At 46.9% G+C, this 19,683-nt stretch overlaps 1 protein-coding gene across 1 annotated transcript in view; it reads right to left on the bottom strand.

The window, feature by feature from the left end:
- The window catches only part of PRKCE (protein kinase C epsilon), a 390,706-nt gene that overhangs the window by 101,865 nt on the left and 269,158 nt on the right, over nt 1–19,683 (bottom strand). The window contains exons 6-10 of the mRNA XM_044429676.1: nt 19,439–19,568; nt 15,489–15,631; nt 10,095–10,191; nt 8,754–8,965; nt 4,721–4,894 (exon numbers count right to left, since the gene is read on the bottom strand). Of these exons, the coding sequence (XP_044285611.1) occupies nt 4,721–4,894; nt 8,754–8,965; nt 10,095–10,191; nt 15,489–15,631; nt 19,439–19,568 (756 nt within the window). The remainder of the gene's footprint in view (nt 1–4,720; nt 4,895–8,753; nt 8,966–10,094; nt 10,192–15,488; nt 15,632–19,438; nt 19,569–19,683) is intronic.

The raw sequence follows: 19,683 nt of genomic DNA, 5'->3' as shown, positions 1-19,683 counted from the left end.
AGCTTCGGCTGATCCATCAGCCGAAGCTGAAGGAAGGCGCTCCTCGCCACCGCCGTCACCTGAGCTTCTAGAGACAGCTCAAGGTCGAGGAGCACTCCTAAGCTGTGAACCCTGTCCCTCAGAGGGAGTGCAACCCCATTTAGGACAAGGCCCAAGTCCCCCATCCCAAGGCCCGAGCCACCCACCAACAGGACCTCCGTCTTGTCTGCATTGAGCTTCAGTTTATTGGCCCTCATCCAGCCCATTACCTCGGCCAGGCACTGGTTCAGTACAGCCACTGCCTCACCTGGATTGATGGAAAACGAAAGGTAGAGCTGGGTGTCATCAGCATACTGATGATTCTGCAGCCCACACCTCCTGATGACCTCCCCCAGGAGTTTCATGTAGATGTTAAATAGCAAAGGGGACAAAATGGACCCCTGCAGAACTCCATGGCATAAATGGCATGAGGCAGAGCCACAGTCCCCCAGCACCACCTTCTGAACTCAGTCATTGAGATAGGAGCGGAACCACTGCAAAGCAGTGCCTCCGACCCCCAATCCCGCTAGCCTATCCAGAAGGATACCATGGTCGATGGTATCGAAAGCCGCTGAGAGGTCCAGGAGAACCAACAGGGCCGCACTCCCCCTGTCCTTCTCCCTGCACAGGTCATCGTACAGGGCGACCAAGGCAGATTCAGTACCGTACCCGGGTCTGAAGCCGAACTGAAATGGGTCCAGATAATCAGTTTCATCCAAGAGTGCTTGGAGTTGTTCCGCCACCACCCGCTCTAGCACCTTGCCCAGGAACGGGATGTTGGCCACCGGTCTATAATTGGCGGCCACCTCTGGATCCAGGGATGCCTTCTTTAGGACTGGCTGGACTACCGCCTCCTTTAAAGGGGCAGGTACCCGGCCATCTCTTAAAGAGGCGTTGACCACCTCCAGGATCCAGGTCCCAATCCTGTCCTTGGCTTTCTTAAGTAGCCAAGATGGGCATGGGTCTAGTAAGCAAGTGGTAGGACGTACTTGTCCAAGCACCTTGTCCACATCATCAGGCCACAACAACTGCAATTCATCCATTAATTGTGGACTTGACGGCGTCGATGGCGTCTCCCCAGTAGAATCTGATTCAATAGCAGAGTCAAGCTCGTGGCGAATCTGTGTGATTTTCTCCCTGAAATTCTTGGTAAAGTCGTCACAGCGGGCCTTCGAGGGTGGCACAAGATCTTTCTTCAGGCCCGGATGTATCAGCCCATGCACCACCCGAAAAAGCTCCGCCGGACGGCATTGTGAGGAGGCAATGGAAACAGAGAAGAATTTCTTCTTCGCCATCCTCACCGCCACAGCATAGGCCCGATAATGGGCTCTTAAGTGTGTTCGGTCAGATTCACCCCGTGATCTCCTCCACCTACGCTCTAGACGTCTCCCAACCCGCTTCATCGCCCGTAGTTCAGGTGTATACCAAGGAGATGAACAGGCTCTGCCAAGTGGGAGAGGACGTTTGGGAACGATCGTGCCAATAGCCCTGGTCATCGCCTCATTCCACAGTTCAACCAGGGCATTGACAGGATCACCAGCCTTGTCAACCGGAAAATCCCCCAGAGCTTCCAGGAATCCATCAGGATCCATCCGGCTCCGGGGGCGGACCAATACAATCGGGTCCACACCCTTGCAGAGGGAAAAGGCCGCTCTCGAGCTCAATCCTTATGAGGAAGTGATCTGACCATGACAAGGGCGTCAAGCTTAAATTCCTCACCCTCAGATCACCCTCTTCCTGCCCCGTCGAGAAAACCAGAGCGTGTCCACGTTCATGGGTCGGGCCAATGACGTGTTGAGACAGCCCCATGGCCGCCATGGAGGCCATGAAGCCCTGAGCCGCCCTGGTTAGAACCATCTCGGCATGGAGATTGAAGTCCCTCAGGACCAACATCCTAGGAGTCTTCAACACCAGGTCCGAGACGATCTCCGTCAGCTCGGGCAGGGAGTCTGTTGGGCAGAAGGGTGCACGGTACACCAACAGAATCCCCAATCTGTCTCAGTCGCCCAACACCAAGAAGGTATATATGTTATTACCCCATGTGAGTATTCTCAGTTGATCAGTTAATTGCAGCTTCTTCATCAAAGGTTTTGAAGGAAATACTCAAATACTTGCAGGAAATTCTCATAACCAACTAACTTTATAGGGTTCAAAGTTTTCCCATATCCCAACGTTTTGAGGACAATCCAGGAAAAAGATAAATCATGACCAAGTTATCATGAAATTACTGGAGTTTTAAGTTAATCCAAATCCCATTTCACTGCCTCCAGCTGGGATTAGCCATCTAACCTTTGCTGCTATACTTTAAGTTGCTTGTGTCTTGCACTGTAATTAAATATTGAATGCACAAATAGGGATTGACAAATCCAAATGAATAAATAAATAAGTCTATCTATTTCCAGTCACCTTCGTTGTCACAATTTTGACCAATGTTTCCATTCCTATATTCACCTGCAATTTTCCCCAACTTACATATTTAAATGCGTCCTTTCTTCCAAAAATAGTTATTTAAATGCATATTCATGATAGTCAGAGGCACACCTCCAAGCCACACCCCCATCAAAGCCACACCTCCAAACAACACCCGTTTCCAACATTAAGCAACCTGCAGCTATACAATAAAAATTAGCTTTGTCACTTGGTCTGAATTTCTGTTGAGTAATGAATGTAAGAGAAGGATTTCTCATTCTGAGGTGAAACAATGACAGCTTCTAGAAGTTATTTCTTATTATCTTATTTATTATGAACAAATTTTATATATATATTTACATTCATACCCCGCTCTCCAGCCAAAAGGCTCCCAGAGTGGCATATGTGGAATTAATTAGGCAGTTCCTGCCCACACACTTACTGTCTAACACCATGACACAAGAGGGGAAAGGGACAGGGAGGGAAGAAGAAAAAGGGAAACTCGGACACTAGTTACCCACATGGACAGAAACAGAAGTAGTTATATTGTCCCAAGAGCAGCAGTCTGGAGTGACAATCATGGTTTGGTTTCTTTGAATTTTCCGTGGCCCCTGCAACCACTGAGTTTGTGTGTGCATTTGCCTGGCAGACCCTCCATGAGTTCAGTGTCCATTGTTTCGGGGTTCCAGTTTTCCAAAATATCCAATATTGTGGTGTTCTCATTGAATCATGCATAAAGAAGACTAACTGAAGTAAGAGAAACTTAAGACTAAGAGAAGACATGGCTAATTTTTTCCCACTGATTCCAGAAAATATACTCCAGTTATATTTTTCTCCCACCTGAGCTGCTATTTCCCCCAAATAATTATGGGACTTAGAGTTGCTAGAAAACCCCTATTGACCCCACAGAGCCACAATTCCTGGAGCGGTTTCTCAGTCAATCCTTCTTCCCCAGGAACTCTGGAAACTGCCTCTCTGTGTGAGGAATAGGCGTCCACCAACGGCACTCCACCACCTTGACAAGCGACGGTCCCCAAGATTCCCTGGGGAAGGACAACTGTTGAAAGTGGAATGCAAGCGTTCTCAATGTGTGGTGTGAATGCAGGGTGCATGGGAGGTGGTTTTTGGAGCAGCAAAGGCAAGCTGACCACACCTGGCTGAGGAGAGAGGCTGATCGGGAGGGAAGGTGTCACAGAAAACACTTGTGCGTGCCTGGCAGGCCTCTCCAGGGAGGGAGTTCCCAGGAACTGTTGTGAATGGTAAAAAACCCCCCACTGCTGTTCTTAACCTGTTACATTCGGGACTCCAGCACAGAGGCAGCCTCCAGTCACAAACCAGTAAAACTAAGTCTGGGAGAGGGACAGAGACCCTGGCTTCAGGGATGCAGCGATCCCCACCAAGGGCCAGTGAGCCGAAATCCGTTAACGTGCGTGTGGACTAAAGATGGGATGGCTCCTTCCCTCAAGTATTCGCAGACTTTCGCTCATGCCTGGCACAGTCTTGCAAAATGAGCTAAGCTGAGCCAAGAGGAAATCCATGAATGCTTGTGGAATGAAAGCTGCACACCTGCTGACCTCCCACCACATCAGGTACAGCCACATGGAGACTGGTGCAGGTGGTGTGGAAGAGAGACGCTGCCAGCAGCTGTGCATGGCTCCATTTCTAGTGAGCCCCACATGACAAACCTTTTTCTGTCAGGTCAGCAGCCCAAACACATGCACAAAACACCACTGGTAGTCAGGTGGGGCTCCATTCCTGCCAGATCACCAGCAGCATCCCTCTTCCATGCCCAAAAGCTGCAGGTGCTGTGGAAGAGGGGTGCTGCTTGTGTAGCAGGGGGCTCAATTCTTGGTGAGCACCCTACGAATAGGGGGAGTGCTCACCTGGAGCTTTGACTCAGGGCTGCTGCAGAGAGGATGGGAATCTGCGGAGCCAAACCCAAAGAATCTGATGGATTCCTACCACAAAATGCATTCCTCACTCATCCCCAACATGGCCAGCAGTTTCCCAACCCTGCCTTAACGCTGCTTTTCTCCTCTGAAAGAACCCTCCTTTTTCAAATGTAGTGCCTTCCTGCTAAGCTGAAAACATACCTTGCTTCTATCCCGCAGCTGAGAAAATCTGTTTACAAGATACACATTTATTCCAGGGCAGCCAAAAGGAATCGCATTTACAGAGTTGTACATGTTTGGTGCTTGTCTAGGAGGAGTCTTCCACACCACGGTCCAGCACACCAACCAGAAATGGTGGCGCTTCTGTACCTCAAGGCTGGAGAAAGATTTGGCTACCCTACCTTGGTTTGGAAGCAGCAGTAGAGCTGGGTTAAGTAGGGATGCTTCCGAGCCAGCGCTAGAATTCGTTTTTCTGTCATTGTACAGTCCACATCGTCATCTTGTAGAATGACATCTTTCTTTAAGACTTTCACAGCATATACTTCATCTTTACCTTTTAGCTCAGCTAGCATAACCTAGAACCAAACACAATATTTTACCAGATTTAAAATCTTAAGTTCATAGGCTGAACTCAGCAAGCACATCTTGTTACATACAGTCCATGTTGGCTGGGTCATGTGAATTAGCTTTCAGATTTAGGCTTGAAAACTCAGGAAACTATTTAGATAAATAGATTTAGACCTCCCCTGCTTTTTTTTTGAGAGCGAGAGGGTGGGCCAGTCTCTCACTTCCAGTGTGCTGTGTAGTAGAAGGAATTGTCCTCAGGTTCTGAAATGCAGGAGAGGAAGGAGCAAGTGGGTGCTGAGTGCTTTGAAGCTCCTTCAAGGTTGCTTAGGTTGCTTGCTCCACATTCACATGGAGTTTGAGAATCAATCTGGTTTGGAAGCCATGGAAGAGTTTTCAGGAGGTGAGGGGAGCAGAAGAGGGACCCAATCCTTGACCTAGTAAGGAAGCGCAAGGAGAGATGATCTGCTCAGCTGGACGGGCTCTGTCGCTCTGGTCTGGAGCTCTTGAGTGGCAAGACCCCCTGAGGGTGAAGCTAACACCTTTCTGAAAGGGAGGGACAGCAGGGAAGTTGCCAGTTTGGATTCAACCTTTCACATGAACAGAGGCTTCTCCTTCTAGCTTTGGTAAAAGGCTATTTAAATGATTCTGACAACTATGGAATTACAATAAAAGAACTGCATCTCAAAGTTATCATCTTGAGTCTCTGGAACTGGAAGGAAGGTGGGAACACACTAGCTCACGACATTCTTGCGTTCACTGCAGGTATTACAGCATTACACCACTGCATAGAGAAGCTGGCTCTCTGGAACATTTTTAATCTGGAAATATTTTTTTCCAAGAAACTTTTCTGTACAAATCTTCCAAGAAACTTTTCTGTACAAATCGCATAGGAAAAGTGGCACTGGAACATTTTCTGGTGCCCTGCAGAGTGATTTGATTTAGTGTGTTCAGGGTGGAATCCTATGTATGTGGAATCCTATGTACAATTCTATTGTCCTTTCTAAATAAGCACCGGGGAGAAGCAGGGGAGGAGACTGGGGCGCTGTCAAGAACCAGTGTAAACGCTGAACCAGGGCCTCCCCCCGACCACCAGCAAGCCCCTTTTCTTCCCTCCAAGATGCATTTCTGATCTCGTGGGGATGCAGCTGGAGCAGCTCTTTCCATGCCTGCTGCAAAGGGGACTGGGCAGGACCTCCGCCTTCAGAGTCTCAGGTCCAAGATTACAGGATCTCAGAGCTGGCACTGTGCATAATCTATGGCTCTCAGACAACATCAGAAGGGTACAGGATTCTGCCCTTAGACTGAAAACATCCTTCATTTGCCAGCATTTCCAAGCGTATTTAGGGAACAACGTTAAAATTACCCCAGGTTAATTCTTTGGCTCAATTAAGCATAAATGTTTGACCTGAAATGTTAGATTAAAAATTAAAGCACATTAAATGTGATTTAAGTATATAAAGGTAGTGCTTTGAATATGTAAAAACAATAGCATGCACTTGCCTTACAGTGCTTAGATTTGAGGGAGAAAAACTAAAATTTTTGAGCTACCCGAAGAAATGTGCCAGCTGTAGTGACAACTGCCCATCCATAATGTTGAAACTGCCAAGCTCACCTAATACTGAATTTGAAGTTGGCAACCTTTCCTTGTGATTGAGCTTATGCAATGGAAAAAAAAGTCCATGGAAAAATAAAGTACTTTAATTTCTTCCACCCCGTGTCACTGCCAGAGCAACAGAAATTTCAAGTATGAATGGCAGTCAGATCTTAACACACCTGCAGAAGCACACTTGGGAGCCGTGGCTTTTGAGTGCACATACAAAAGTGTTCTTGACTTAAGTATTTGCTGTGGTAAATGCCATTGCAATATATGGATCTATTTTTAGACATAAATCAAATCTAGACTCACAACATACTGGGCCAGCAGGATAAAATTTCTTATGGGTTTTGTTCCAAAGAAGATTTTTTATCATGTCTCTCTGGGGCTTTAACACCCCAACTTTGTTGCCACTTCAGATTTCAAATGATTTCACTCCTTATACATGGCCAAGAAAATAAACATCCAATTTGTTCTCCCAGCAAGAAGCCACAACACATCTGCAAGTGAGAGAATGAGATTCGATGCTGCTGCTTCCATTATCATTAAAATCACCTCTGCAACTTTTCTTTATACTGTGGCAGCAGGAGGCAGAGCAAACACAGCCTAGTGTTTACATGCCTTGTTGACTTTGCATTGCTGTTAACCAGAAAAAATATTTGACTTGCAAATTCAAGGCATCTGATGTGAGAACTACCTTCAGGGATAAGAAATGTCATGCCCCCAAGGAGCACTTTCTGTAGACAAGTGCCTCAAGGGATGCTATCAACTGCAGCTCATTTTTTTTTTCATTGGGAGACATACCTTCAACTCACTGACATTAAAATGCAGTTTAGGGATGGGAAATGTATTCACCATCATGAGGCTGCAGAGGGAACGGTCCACCCTCTATTACCATCATGGCTCTTGGCAGTGCACAGGTGGGTTCTGTTTTGAGCTATTCTAAGAACTACTAAATGAAGTGAGAGACTGTCAGAGGTGTAAGAAGACCCAGCCGCAGAGCAGGGATTTACCGCATGGTCTTCTCCATCCAGGTTCCTACACATCAACCTGGTCCAACCTGAGATCCTACAGATGTGCTTGGCTGTGGTTCTTACCAGCTCCTGCCAGGACATGCTGGATTGGAATGATCAGAGTGGGCGTGAAGTACATTTGGAAGGCACAAGGCTGGGGAAGGCAGCTCTGGATCATCCAGCACTGAGACAGCCCCACTTGGAAGGAGTATCCAACTTTTCCCCACTGCACGGGCTTTAGCCTGGTATGCCAAGGAATTCCCAGCATCGAACAGCTCAGAGCCTAACACCACCGGCAATGGGCACGTACATTTTTGGTTTGGTACACAGACTGAAGTGGGGTGGCACAAGAGGTTCCATTTAAATGACTGGCAGCTGACATAATGAGAACCTGGGTAGTGGCTCGGCAGCTGAGTGAAACCCACTTTAGGAGAAGCTCTTGGAAGCTGCGTTCCAGTGCTGGGCAGGACAGCAGGGACTGTGGCAAAAAGCCCCAGCCTGTTTAAGCTTAAGGCTCTTACTGCCCATCACTAAACATTTCAACCTTTTAGAATGGCTGCAAAAGAACAGTGAAAATGAATAGTGGGCGAAAGGGGAAAGGGACATGGGCTTTGGAGAAACCCTGGATGGCTGGGGTTGGGTTACAGGCCTGAGGGTCAACATCCACAGGCTGAAGCATAAGGCTAGATCTGTAGAAACCTGAACTGAAATCCTAGCTGGGCCATGAAACTGACTAGCTGATGTTGACTGGCAAGCTTGGGCAAACCCAAGTACCTCCAACTCCTAGTGCATAGGAAAAGCAAGTCTTTTCTGCGTACCGAGATGGCGATTCCTCTGAATTTGCTGCAGCCCATGGATTTGGCCTAATGCATCATCCCTACACACTCCACTTTTGGCAAACAGTGGGAGGGGTGGGGGCAAAGAAACATGAAGAATCAGAAGGGGCCTCCCAGGCCATCTAGTCTGACCCCCGGCTCCAGCCAGCTCTACTCATGACATGCTCACCATGTGCATATCCAGTCTATCCTTGAACACCTTCACTGATGGGGCTTCAGTCACCTCCCATGGAAGCCCATTGGCACAAAGGCACACAGCAGGCCCAGAGAACTACAGTTCCCATGATGCCACATGGCACAAGTGTGCAGGCAAGGGTGCATTCATGGCCTTCTTGGGCTTTCAGTAAAGTGTGTGTGTGTGTGTGTGTGTGTGTGTGTGAGAACAGAAAGTGAACACAGTCACGCAGCAGTCAAGGCTACCTACCTTTCCAAAGCTGCCTTTTCCTAGCACTTTAATGAAGTTAAACTCTTCGAGGCCCATGCGCTTTGTCTGTGTCTTGACCTCCCCATTTTCACCATTCTCCCCTGGTGTGTTCAGCTGGTTGTCAGGTGAGGTTGTTGCTGCCCCCCTGTGCTCCTCTCCTCGATTGTCAAACGATAATGCTTTCCTGATGTTATTTTCAAGCTCTTTAATTTCTGTGAACAGAGCAAAACATTAATGATAGATCTGGCTATGGCCACGTACGCTTTATCCTGTCCGACAGGCACCCCATCTGAATGACTGTGATACACTTTACTTGGGATGCTGCCCGGGGTATGCCTGAACTCCGGAACTCCCTGCTGAAGGGGGCTGCATTAGCCCCTCGCCTTCCTCCACAAGGTAAAGATAGTTTTGTTCGAGCTTCGTATGTCAGCCAGTGTGATGTAGTGGTCAGACAGTCTGAGAGCCGGTGTGGTGTTGCACTGGGGACATGGGAGATGCAGGCTTGAGCCCCCACTTAGCCATGATGCCCACGGGGTGACTTGGGCCCATCATGGACGTGCAGCCTAAACAACTTCACAGGTTGTTGTGAGGATAAAAACAGAGTGAAGGATCACTTGCAAAGCGGGTGGGGGAAGCAGGCTATAAATGCAATGTAATACTAAAGATAAGCCGGTCTGTTGCTGAACAGATTATTAATTAGTTGGCACTGCTTATTTTTTGTTCTTGTGTTTTTAACAATTTATTCAGATGTTTTAACTGAGGTCTTGTTAATGTAGATCAGAGGTCTCAAACTCGCGGCCCGTGGGCCAATTGCCTGGACAGGCGGGGCATGGGGGAGGGGCCCTGAGGCCTTCAAAGCGCCGGCGGCACCTGGCCGGCCTCCAGATGAGCGGCCCACCACCACCGTGGTGGTGGAATACTTGATGCGGCCCAGCCTCACCCAGACTCTACTTCCAGCGGCCCCCAGGTGAGTTTGAGACCCCTGATGTAGATGCTGTTTGCTCTCTAGAATGCCATCTGTGTGGGCTTATTGGCTGGAGTTAGCAGGATTTGCAGTCCAATGCATCTGGATTGTACCAGGCTAGCTTACAGGGTGCTCCAAGTTCAGTCCCAAGCATCTCCATTTGAACTTTAATCTAAGATCCCTTTTACTCAGGGAAAAGCACCATTCCAGGACCTTGGAGAGCTCCCGCAACAACTGCATCAGGCCAGGTGGCTCAGTGCTCTCAGTCTGTAAAAGGCAGTCCTGCACCTCTCGGTTAAATCAGAGCTAGCAGTGCCACATTTTCACCATGCGAAGAATGCCTCATATTCATCAGTAGGAAATAAACACTAGTGAACCTTGGTCACAGGGGGAGGTTGGTGCTGACTTTGACCGGTCATCTTCTCCTGGTGAGGATCCAGGAACTGGTGGCTGAGATTCTGCACCCGGAACAAGCTAAGAACAGACAAACAAAACAGACTCTTAGCCATTGTAAGGTGTTCTTCTGACATGACATTTATGAGCAAGCAGAGGCAATTCCAGATAACAAAGTTGTTACTCAAAAAGCAGAAGGCAACTGAAAATGCTTGAACTGCCATCTGCATCACAGACAGAAGCGCCGCATTCCATCTTTAAAAAGACATTTTTGCTCTAATTGTGTAGAAAATTCAATTCGCTTGATAAGGGACATTTTTGGCATCATGGAGTACACTTGCCAAATGCGCAGGAAAAAGAATCTAGTTCAAACTCAAGTTAAGCCATGCACAGGAACCCTAAGCCGCCCGCTCCCCCAAAGACACCATAATTTCTGAATTTAAGTTATTTTTACTTTCCTGTCCTGAATTTCAGTCCCAGCTGCATGAAAGGCCCTTGTTCTCTGAGCCCCACTCAAAACACAAGTGTGATTAAATATGAACAGGACTTTGGGTGGATTTGGGCCAGATTTGGCACTGAGAAAAATTAGGATGCTTAACGTAATGCTGAGCAGTGCCAAACGTACATTTCATTTTGCATGAATGGTGCTAGGAATACGCTGCAACGGGACGTGACGCAGCTTTGTTGCCCAGGCTGGAGAGGTCCTGCCCTATAAGTTACCTGGGTGGGAGATCAACTGGAAACTAGGCAAGTCTTGTTGGGACTCTTCAGAAGAAGGAAGGGCTATTAGAACTACTCAGTGAAAAGGATGCGAAGCTGCTGATGGCTAACAAGTCGCATATCCTGATGCACCAGGATCTTCCATTACTATCACCATTATTCATGTTCATTTCCTGCCTTCATGGTCCTCCTTCTAATTCATCCTGTGAGGTAGGTTAGGCTAACAGCGAAGGGCGTAAGTCACCCACTGAGCTCCATGGCTGAGTGGCAACTCTGCTCATTGCTCTAGCAGAACTAGGAGGCAGGTACAGGGGGTCTCCAGTGCAGCATTTGGTGGCAGGTGTAAGGTAGGGGGTGAATATCAAATGTATTTCATAATTGGGCCCCCAGATTCCAGCTTGCTAGCCCCACACTACTGTGGACCCAGTGTTGTATGAGTCAAGCCAGCTCGTGGAAATCTGTCACTAAGATGGGCTGCACATTGTACATTTTTCTATTTGTGCAAACTGGAAGCTAAAAAGCTTTTAAAAATACAGTCTTAGCACAATTTGCACGAAATGTGTCAGAACTGCATAATTTCTGACTTCCAGATTGTGCACACAGCACCATTTGTGCAGACTGCACAAGTAACGAGATGTGTGCAAAGTCCCTTAGCGTTTTTTAATGCAGAAACTGTGGCTTGTTCTAGTTCATGGGTGTGGGCGGGGGGCGGGGACCCTGACTCAGCCTGCTTCTGACTATTGGATTGGAAGTGGGCAGAAAGTCCATTGAGCAAAAACAAGCTGGACTTCACAGCATCACCACATGCAGGAGCGACAGTGGGATTTTCAATCCCCGAAATCCCCAGAAAGCAACTGATACTGCTTACCAGAAAGGACACCTGGCATCTGAACACAAAGGCTGCAATCCAGTGCATCCTTAGCTGGAGGAAAGTCCCACGGAACTGACTAGGACACACTTCTGGATAGCCACAGGTAGGATTGCACTGATGTTATGGGTTATTGCACTCATGTTATTGCACTAACTCTTGGCACAATTGTTCCTATGCCATCTTGGGTCGATGTGACTTCGCAACTAACAACATCTTTCTTCCTATCCTGATGTACAAGCAAACAGAATCTGTGCAATGACTTTGCAAGCATCTGCTGAATTCAATTCGCTTTCAAAAGAATGGTATTTCAGTGCCTTTCCATTTGTCATCCCCGTAATGTCACAGAGGGCCAAAGGGAGCACTGGAAAAGGAATGATCTCTTGCCAGCTTTGCAACCAGATAAGAATATTTATGTTCTCATGAGGTCCCAGAAGGGGACTTCAAAGTTAGTGACACTGATGTTTACATGGCTTCCTGACAAGAACGATTCCTTCTGACAATTGAAAATAATAAAGCCCTTTGTGACCTCACTTCTACTCAGGTCAAACCCTGCTCAATTTGTGTTGTTTCAAATATACAACTTAGATGCTATATTTAATGCGTGACATGCAGCTTTGTCGTCTGATTTTCTCTAAGTAGTTTCAGCTATGGGAGGCTCTGGGGGAGAAACTTGCACAGCACGTTATTTCTGTCCACTGGCAACTGGACCTCTTATATGGCCAGGGACATTAGGAAGAAGTTCCCACTGAGAGCTTTTTAATTAATGTTATTTGCTGTGTAGGTGAGAAGATATTCAAGGGCATGGCTGGATAGGGAAGGGATCAATCTCACCCCACCATGCTGCAATTCCCTCACCCCATCTTTTTTCTCTTTTTAATGAGTGAAAATGATAAGGTGAAACTGCATACTATGTGATGTGAAGGAGTGTGTAAATATATACATATTTTTCTGCAAAATTATGCAAGCCTGTTCTTCTTACAACCTCAGGTCTGACTATGAGAACTTGTCTACTGAATATATTCTCAAAGGTCAAAGAGCAGATTTCCTCCAGAAACTAAATCAGCCCTGCTTTGCACAAATTTGGGGATTTTTGTGCCCCATCTACATTTAATTACTAATTATTTTACGTAATTTCCCCATCTGAGCAGTAAGCACATATGCAGATCAGGTGTGGGACAACTAGAGAGCTGATGGTCAAAGAATCTTGGTGAGCTCAAATATCACTCATTCATGCTTCCTAATGGGAAATTTGGCCCAAAATCCTTCTGGAGCTTCTTCAGCTGTATATTTGAAACCACACGAATTGAGCAGGGATGATTCCTTTATTATATGGATTTCACGATCCAAGCCACTTGCTCTCTAGTATCAGCATAGACTGCAAGCAGGTAATTAGTAGTATCTGGAGGAGAATCGTAGTGTGTTACTAAGACACACACAGTCACAATCCTTTACAATCAAAATGTCCTGCCTGAAACCTTGCCAATCAAAACAGATGATGCCGGGGTATGGGAACGAAGAATCTGACTTAACATAAAGTAACATCATGTATGTGGTTCCATAGACAAAATCCATCTCTCAAAGCAGGTATCCTGAGCTGACAGCCCGAACTACACAAGCAAGGGAATTCAGAGTGTTTCAGCCAGGAAGGATAGTATATGGCCAGAAATCAGTTTTTTAAATCTCCTTCCCATGCTTGGCCCTGGCCAAGAAGAAAGTCAAACTAGATCAAGTGTGCAGATGCTTAGGAATGCAGGGGGGCCCCTTCTTTGTGCCACGTACACGAAGTCCACAAGTCATGTGTGCGGAAGCTGAACTCTGCTTGCACTGAGGGCGTGTGGACACTGTGTGTGCAAACTGGTCTTGTGGACTCATGGGGACTCGCTTTCTGCTGGGTGACCATGCAAATCCTCAGTGTGAATAGGAATTAGGGCAGAAAGAGAGTAGGTTGGAATTCCGGGAGAGAAGCCAAGGAAATCAGACAATTTGCACCCCCAAACCAGATTCACACATGGCTGTTTTCAGCAATACCACCGTTCTGAGTACCCCAAGTCATTCGTTTGCCTGGGGCTGAGACAGCTGCAATGCAGAAACTTCAGCATCACGACAGTCGCTGCTGTCGCTCTTTGTTTTGTTGCTGCAGCCACTCTTTCTTTGCCTTGCTGCACTCCTGGCCAAGGAAGAGCCAGGAGTGGAGGAAGAGCCACTGCTGCCTTTGCTCACCTATACTAGCAACACTGGTTTGGTGCCATGTTTTCTCCGGCAGGAACTGCTCTTCCCTGATCAGCTAGGAAGAAGGGAATTGGCCAGCTGGTGCGTATATCGGCTGCCTAGGAAAAGAGTCCTTACAAGCAGAGAGATCCTAAATCCCTCATCAAGGCTGCAATCCTAACCACAGTTACAAGGCAACAGTACGTAAATAACCATGCTTACTAGGCCTTCCATCTTACATATAATTGTACTGTAAAATTGGAAGTATGTATGAAATGGCCCTGTGTGTCTCTATGGAACTATGTACTACACCCACTTAGGGCAACCAGCCAGCTAACTGTTTGCATGGCCAGTTTCTCCAGGATGACAGAAAGATAAACCAAGAGTTCCTAATCTCACAAAGAGCTGCGTATAAATACCAGCTGGATGGCCTTTTGCCCATCATGAACATGGGACCGGGATCCCAATGGGGGTAGAATCTCAAAGGAAAAGAGAAAGGGCAAGCACCTGCCAGCCTTTCCCCACTGCAAACCATCCCTTCCCGAAAGTGCTTGGGGCTAATGCATACAGCTATGGTGCTATCTGCCATTTCTCTCCTAGGCTTTGTTTCCCTTGGATTCATGCTCTGAACATGCAGAGAAAGGCATTCTGGAATTGGGATTCTAGTGTGTTTGCAGAAGCAGCCTCAACATTAACTTTATCACTTCATCCAGCAGTCATGGCTTGCTTTTCACTTCTACTCCAGACCCAGGCTGGGACTCCACTGAGGAGGGTAGTAGACTCTGAAGATCTGGATGGGGGCCTTGCAGCTACTTTAAACAGTGAAAAATTCACAGCTGCTAGATGCAGATTTACAGTAAAGCCTCTTTTGGCCCTCAAGGCCACAGATTTCAAAAACACAGTCAAGTGACTTAATTTGCTATGTATTCTGCAAAAAAAAAAAAAAAAGTTGGTACTCTTTTTTTTCTTTTGAAGGAGCAAAAAGCCATTTCCGCCCCCCTGGCTTGGAAGTTAGGAAGGTGTTCGTATCATAGATGCCACGGGGCAGCTGCTTTATAAAGCTTGTCTGAATTAAGTGTTCTCCCTCCCTTAGCAATGCTTAAGAATGCTTATGCTTATGACAAGACATTTGCATTTAATCACATCAAGTCACTGACTGCTTCTCGTGGGGGCTGATACCATGACAGAGATACAGGGAAGAATGCACCGCTGAATCTCTGTTATTGCTCTGTGTCACTTTTGCATGCTTTCAACTAGCATTCCTTTCTACTTGCATATCAATCAGTAATTTCCGCCCAAAATATGCAGTTGAGTATTTTAACAACATTTCTAAATGCTTCACTTGTTGAGAACTGCTCTGTAATAATTGGGCAGAGCTGGGAGATTCTTTCCAAGTCTTTGATTCCATGAAACCCAATAGAGAGTTAAGTTCCAAGTCGCACACCTGTGTCAGGTCATTTTGTACAGGACATCCCATGTAACCATTCCTCAAACTTCCCTGAACCACCTATAATGTGTGCTCAGGTTGACAGAGAAGAAAGTGCATGCATTTATAGTACAAGACAATTCCTTTGGTTACCTTCTTCCTCCTTTGTCCACTATTAGTGATCTTATCTGGGGTGACACCAAGATCTGCAAGGACTTTAGCTATCCCTCTAGCATCCACTCCACAGTTGGGAGCCACGTTTGTTTCACAGCGTCTATGTACATTCATCTTGCAAACTGTAAATTATAGCAAGAAGGGAGAAACACAGAGAAGTGAAGGTGAAATTAGATTAAGTTGTCTTGCGATATCAGCATAGATCATCTATCTCGACTATAAACTCCTGGAGTGTAGCAATATTCCTTGTAATGAGAAAATGATTTTGATAGGAAAAGGCAATGCAGCTTAAAAGAGGACTTGACTGGCTCAAGGGCTGGAGCAAAGAACAAGATGGCTCCCCCTCCCCTTTCAGTGTACAGACACCACTGGACTGGCTGTAGAGCCATGCCAGCGCCACTGATGCTTAGAATGGTCTCCCCCCCTCACCACCCCGAGGCAGCAGGCTAGCTTAGGAAGCCCCAGACAGCTGCAGCCGTATATAGGCAGCCTCTGAGAAAAAGGCGAGAGAGGGCCTCCAAAGCAACACCATAGAGAGAGAGGAAGTGAAAGGGGAGAGAGGGAGGCCTCCATAGCATTACCATAGAGAGAGAGGCGGGGAAGTGAAAGGGGAGAAAGGGAGGCCTCCAAAGCATGCCTTCTCTGCCCCACCCATCCTGAGAGGGAAATCTCTCTGGCATTTCCTTGCTGCAAAGAGTTTGGGGGGGGGGGGGGTTAGAGATATTTGGTTTTTTTTCCACTTTCACAGGAATCCTGCACCCTTAACCCCCCACCCCAAATGTGGAGGGCTGAGTAAATGTGATCCAACTCACATATATATTTGACTTAAAGATGAATTTCCATTTTCTCAGGGACAGAATTCACTTGTAACCTGGGGACTGTCTGTACATAGCTCTGTCCTCCACTACAAGGTAAGGGATGTAAACTCAGGAGAAATTGTGAGGGGGCTGTTGCCCCCAGAATCATCTGCCTGAGGCCATTTCTTCCCTCTGCTGAGTGGTAGGAGTGGCCCTGAGACAGGCACCATGCTCAGGGGCGTTCTTAGCAAGCTCAAGAGGGCCACATTTCTACACTGCAAACTGTAGAAATACCTTTCTGGGGGTGCTGTTTCTAACCAATTCTGGAAACCTACCCTGCCCCTGTGTGCCCCAAAATGGACTTCCTCTCCTCCCTCTGCACTTGAACAGGTCTTGTTGCAATGCCACCTCTGATCTATGGCCCTACAATACAATACAGGGCTCTTTCTGCATCCCTTATTGTTCCTATTTTCTTCCCTGCCCTCTACTGCAGCCTCTTCTCTTGGCGAACACATGAGAAATTCACTGTAGTTCATTTTTAATCAGGTTTTATCCAGCTTGCATTTTGCAGACTGCCTGGGGACTCGGACACAATCTACCACTGGGGTCCATACATTTCTGAGCTCACAGTGCAATTCCCAGACTCAAATATACCTGATCAGCACCATGCATACATTTTTTTTAAAAAAATGCACGCAACTCAGTGGAAAGAGAACACGTACATTCTAAAGATGCACAGACCCGATGCTGCCATTTGGGGAAATGCCCACAAAGTTTCATGTAAAAATAAAAGAAACAAAGTCCACAAAGGCTCTAGTGGGAACAAACTGTGTGATGGAATTTAGAGAACGTGAGTTTTGATGATTTTCGCATCCCTGCATCTCTCTTTTCTTTCTTTACCATCACAATGTCTGTTGCATTTCCCTTCAGTCATTTATTAGCTCTGTTTCTCTGCTCTTCCTAACTTCTTATCTCTACCCCTATTTTGAAAAACTACTTTTGAGTGTGTTAAGCTGCTGTGAGAAAATTCCACCTTTAAAGGCAGTGCGATAAATAATTTTAGATGGATATGTAGACAACTGTATCATCATCATCCATTTCCTTCCTATATCACCCAAAAACTTAAGCTGTCTGGGCAGTGCACGATTCATAAACACAGATACAATAATAAAAAATGGATGACAATAAAAGTGCAAATACAACAACATAAAATTCCAATATACAAAATGTTAACAGTCTAAACTAAAAATGATTTCAGTAAAAATGAAAGCTGTTCAAGCAGTGGGAAGATCGCTGCAGAACTGAGGGGCTACCACTGAGAAGACCCTCTTCCTTTGTCACTTTCCTCCAGGCCTCCCTTCGAGGTGCCAGACACAATTCCTCTCCCAACAGTTTGCACATGACACTTTCACTCCCATTGCTGAGAAGGACTCAGAGACAGGTCAGTGGAGCATCCCGCTGCCTGCCTTCTATGCGCAGGTAAAGCTGAAACCCACTCGATCATGTGCCTGCGATCCTTGACAGAGAGGGAAGGAAGGGCAAGCCCTGCAGATGCAGCTAACAGAAGCATTTTCCCACAGCTGTGTATCTGGACTTGGCCTGGCCAAAGAGGACAGCAAGAAAAAGAGTGCTGCCCCAGGGAATCGGCAGATATCAAGGACATACTCAGCTCTTGCTCAGCTGTACAGGCTGAAACTAAGAACAGAACATGCTCTGTATTCCTCATATGATAACTATTCCAGGGAGTTCTTCTTTCAAATATAGAAAAGGAAGCAACAGTCAGCCGAGTTCAAATTCTTTGTTGACAGCTCAGCAAAGCTGTGTGTTACATTATATCTGAGCGCCACCTAGTGGAGGAAAAGCATTGCATGCGTGGCGGGGGGAGCATTATTTTCCTTTGCTCTCTAAATGAGCCTGCCTCCTCCCCATCACCACTCTCCATGCACCCACCAAATCTGCTCTGCAGGGGAGGGCTCCTCCTTGGAGCAGATGTGGAGGGCCTATAGCTGGGTGGGGGCGGCAGGGCAGAGGAGGGCCTGTGGGAGTCCTGTCCTGCCACTGGCACTCTGGATCAATCCCAGTGAGTGTCCGGCTATGGGTGGATGAGGCCCCACACAAAGCTAACCTAAGGGGCAATCCAAAAAGCAAGTCAGTAACCAGGCAATGGGCAGGAGCGGTTTTGCCAGGGGAGAGGGAGAGTTCTGAGGTACACAGAGAGGTCTGAGATACACAGATAAAAGAGAGGTCTGAGATACACAGCCCAAAAAGCAGAGTCGAGCAGGAGTTCAAGGTTGGCAGCAAAGATTAACCGGCAGAGCACAGTCAGAACAAAAAGTGCCATGGAGCCGGCAGAATGCAGGTCAGGCTGATAGTGAAGGTCAAATCGTTGGAACATCCTGAGCCCCACTCAAAGCTTAGCTGAAATTATTACAGGCTTCTGGCAAACGTTCTACCAGAGACAGGCCTTGTTACCGAGGAAGCCTTTTCTACAAGGAGGAAGTCCTTCACCTGGGCACAGTCTGACTGGTGGCTCAGCATCACCCTCTGATTTGGAAGCAACACTTAGTTATTCATTTCATTTTGTGCCACCCGATAGCTGAGGCTTTCTGAGCAGTTAACAAACATTTAAAACACACAAAAAGAATCCACATAAAACAGAGGGAATACAGAGGGGAAATCTGTAGTCCTCTCTCCTGAGGCCCTTAGTTTCCCAGGCCACTTTGCTGCAGGAGGTTCCAGAACAACACCTGAAGAGGACTCCATCAGAGGTAGCACAGCAATGTGTTGGCTTGTGAGTTAGGCAAATTACCTGGTTGGGTAGTCTTGCTGCTTGCTAGAATTATACAATGACTAGGTTCAGATGACATAACCCACACTCAAGTATTGGGCATGGATTGTCATTAAACTCTGGGTTGGTTATCATTTTGCCTGAATCCAGTCACACTAACCATGGCTTGTTAACCATGAACAAACGATGAAAACCCGTGGTTTGTTGTCAGGTGGTTTGTTGTCAGGTTTTGCCTCATTGAAATCAATGGAACATCAATGGAAATGGAAAACACAGTCAGGCCTCTGCAGTACAGTGCAGTCAGCTACGGCCAAGCCCAGCTCCCAGGCAGGAATGTGCCTTACCTTTGCATTGTAAACCTTGTCTCAGGAGTCCCCAGAGCAATGAACCACAGTGGTCACAGAAGGTGGGCACTTTGTAATTGTGAATGCTGAACTTGTGTGGCATGTTGACACTGAAGCGCTGGGAGCCCACCTGGAGGGAAAAAAGCCACACATGGGAACACAAAAATACCAATACCGCCCTCCTCTTGTGACTCTTCCAGTCAGTACCATCGTAGAATCTTAGAATAGAAGAGCTGGAATGAGCC

Source organism: Varanus komodoensis, unplaced genomic scaffold, assembly GCF_004798865.1.
Source record: "Varanus komodoensis strain SLA01 unplaced genomic scaffold, ASM479886v1 scaffold2, whole genome shotgun sequence".
Taxonomy (NCBI): domain Eukaryota; kingdom Metazoa; phylum Chordata; class Lepidosauria; order Squamata; family Varanidae; genus Varanus; species Varanus komodoensis.
Note: the sequence above shows the minus strand (reverse complement) of the source record. Positions and strands in the feature narration are given on the sequence as shown.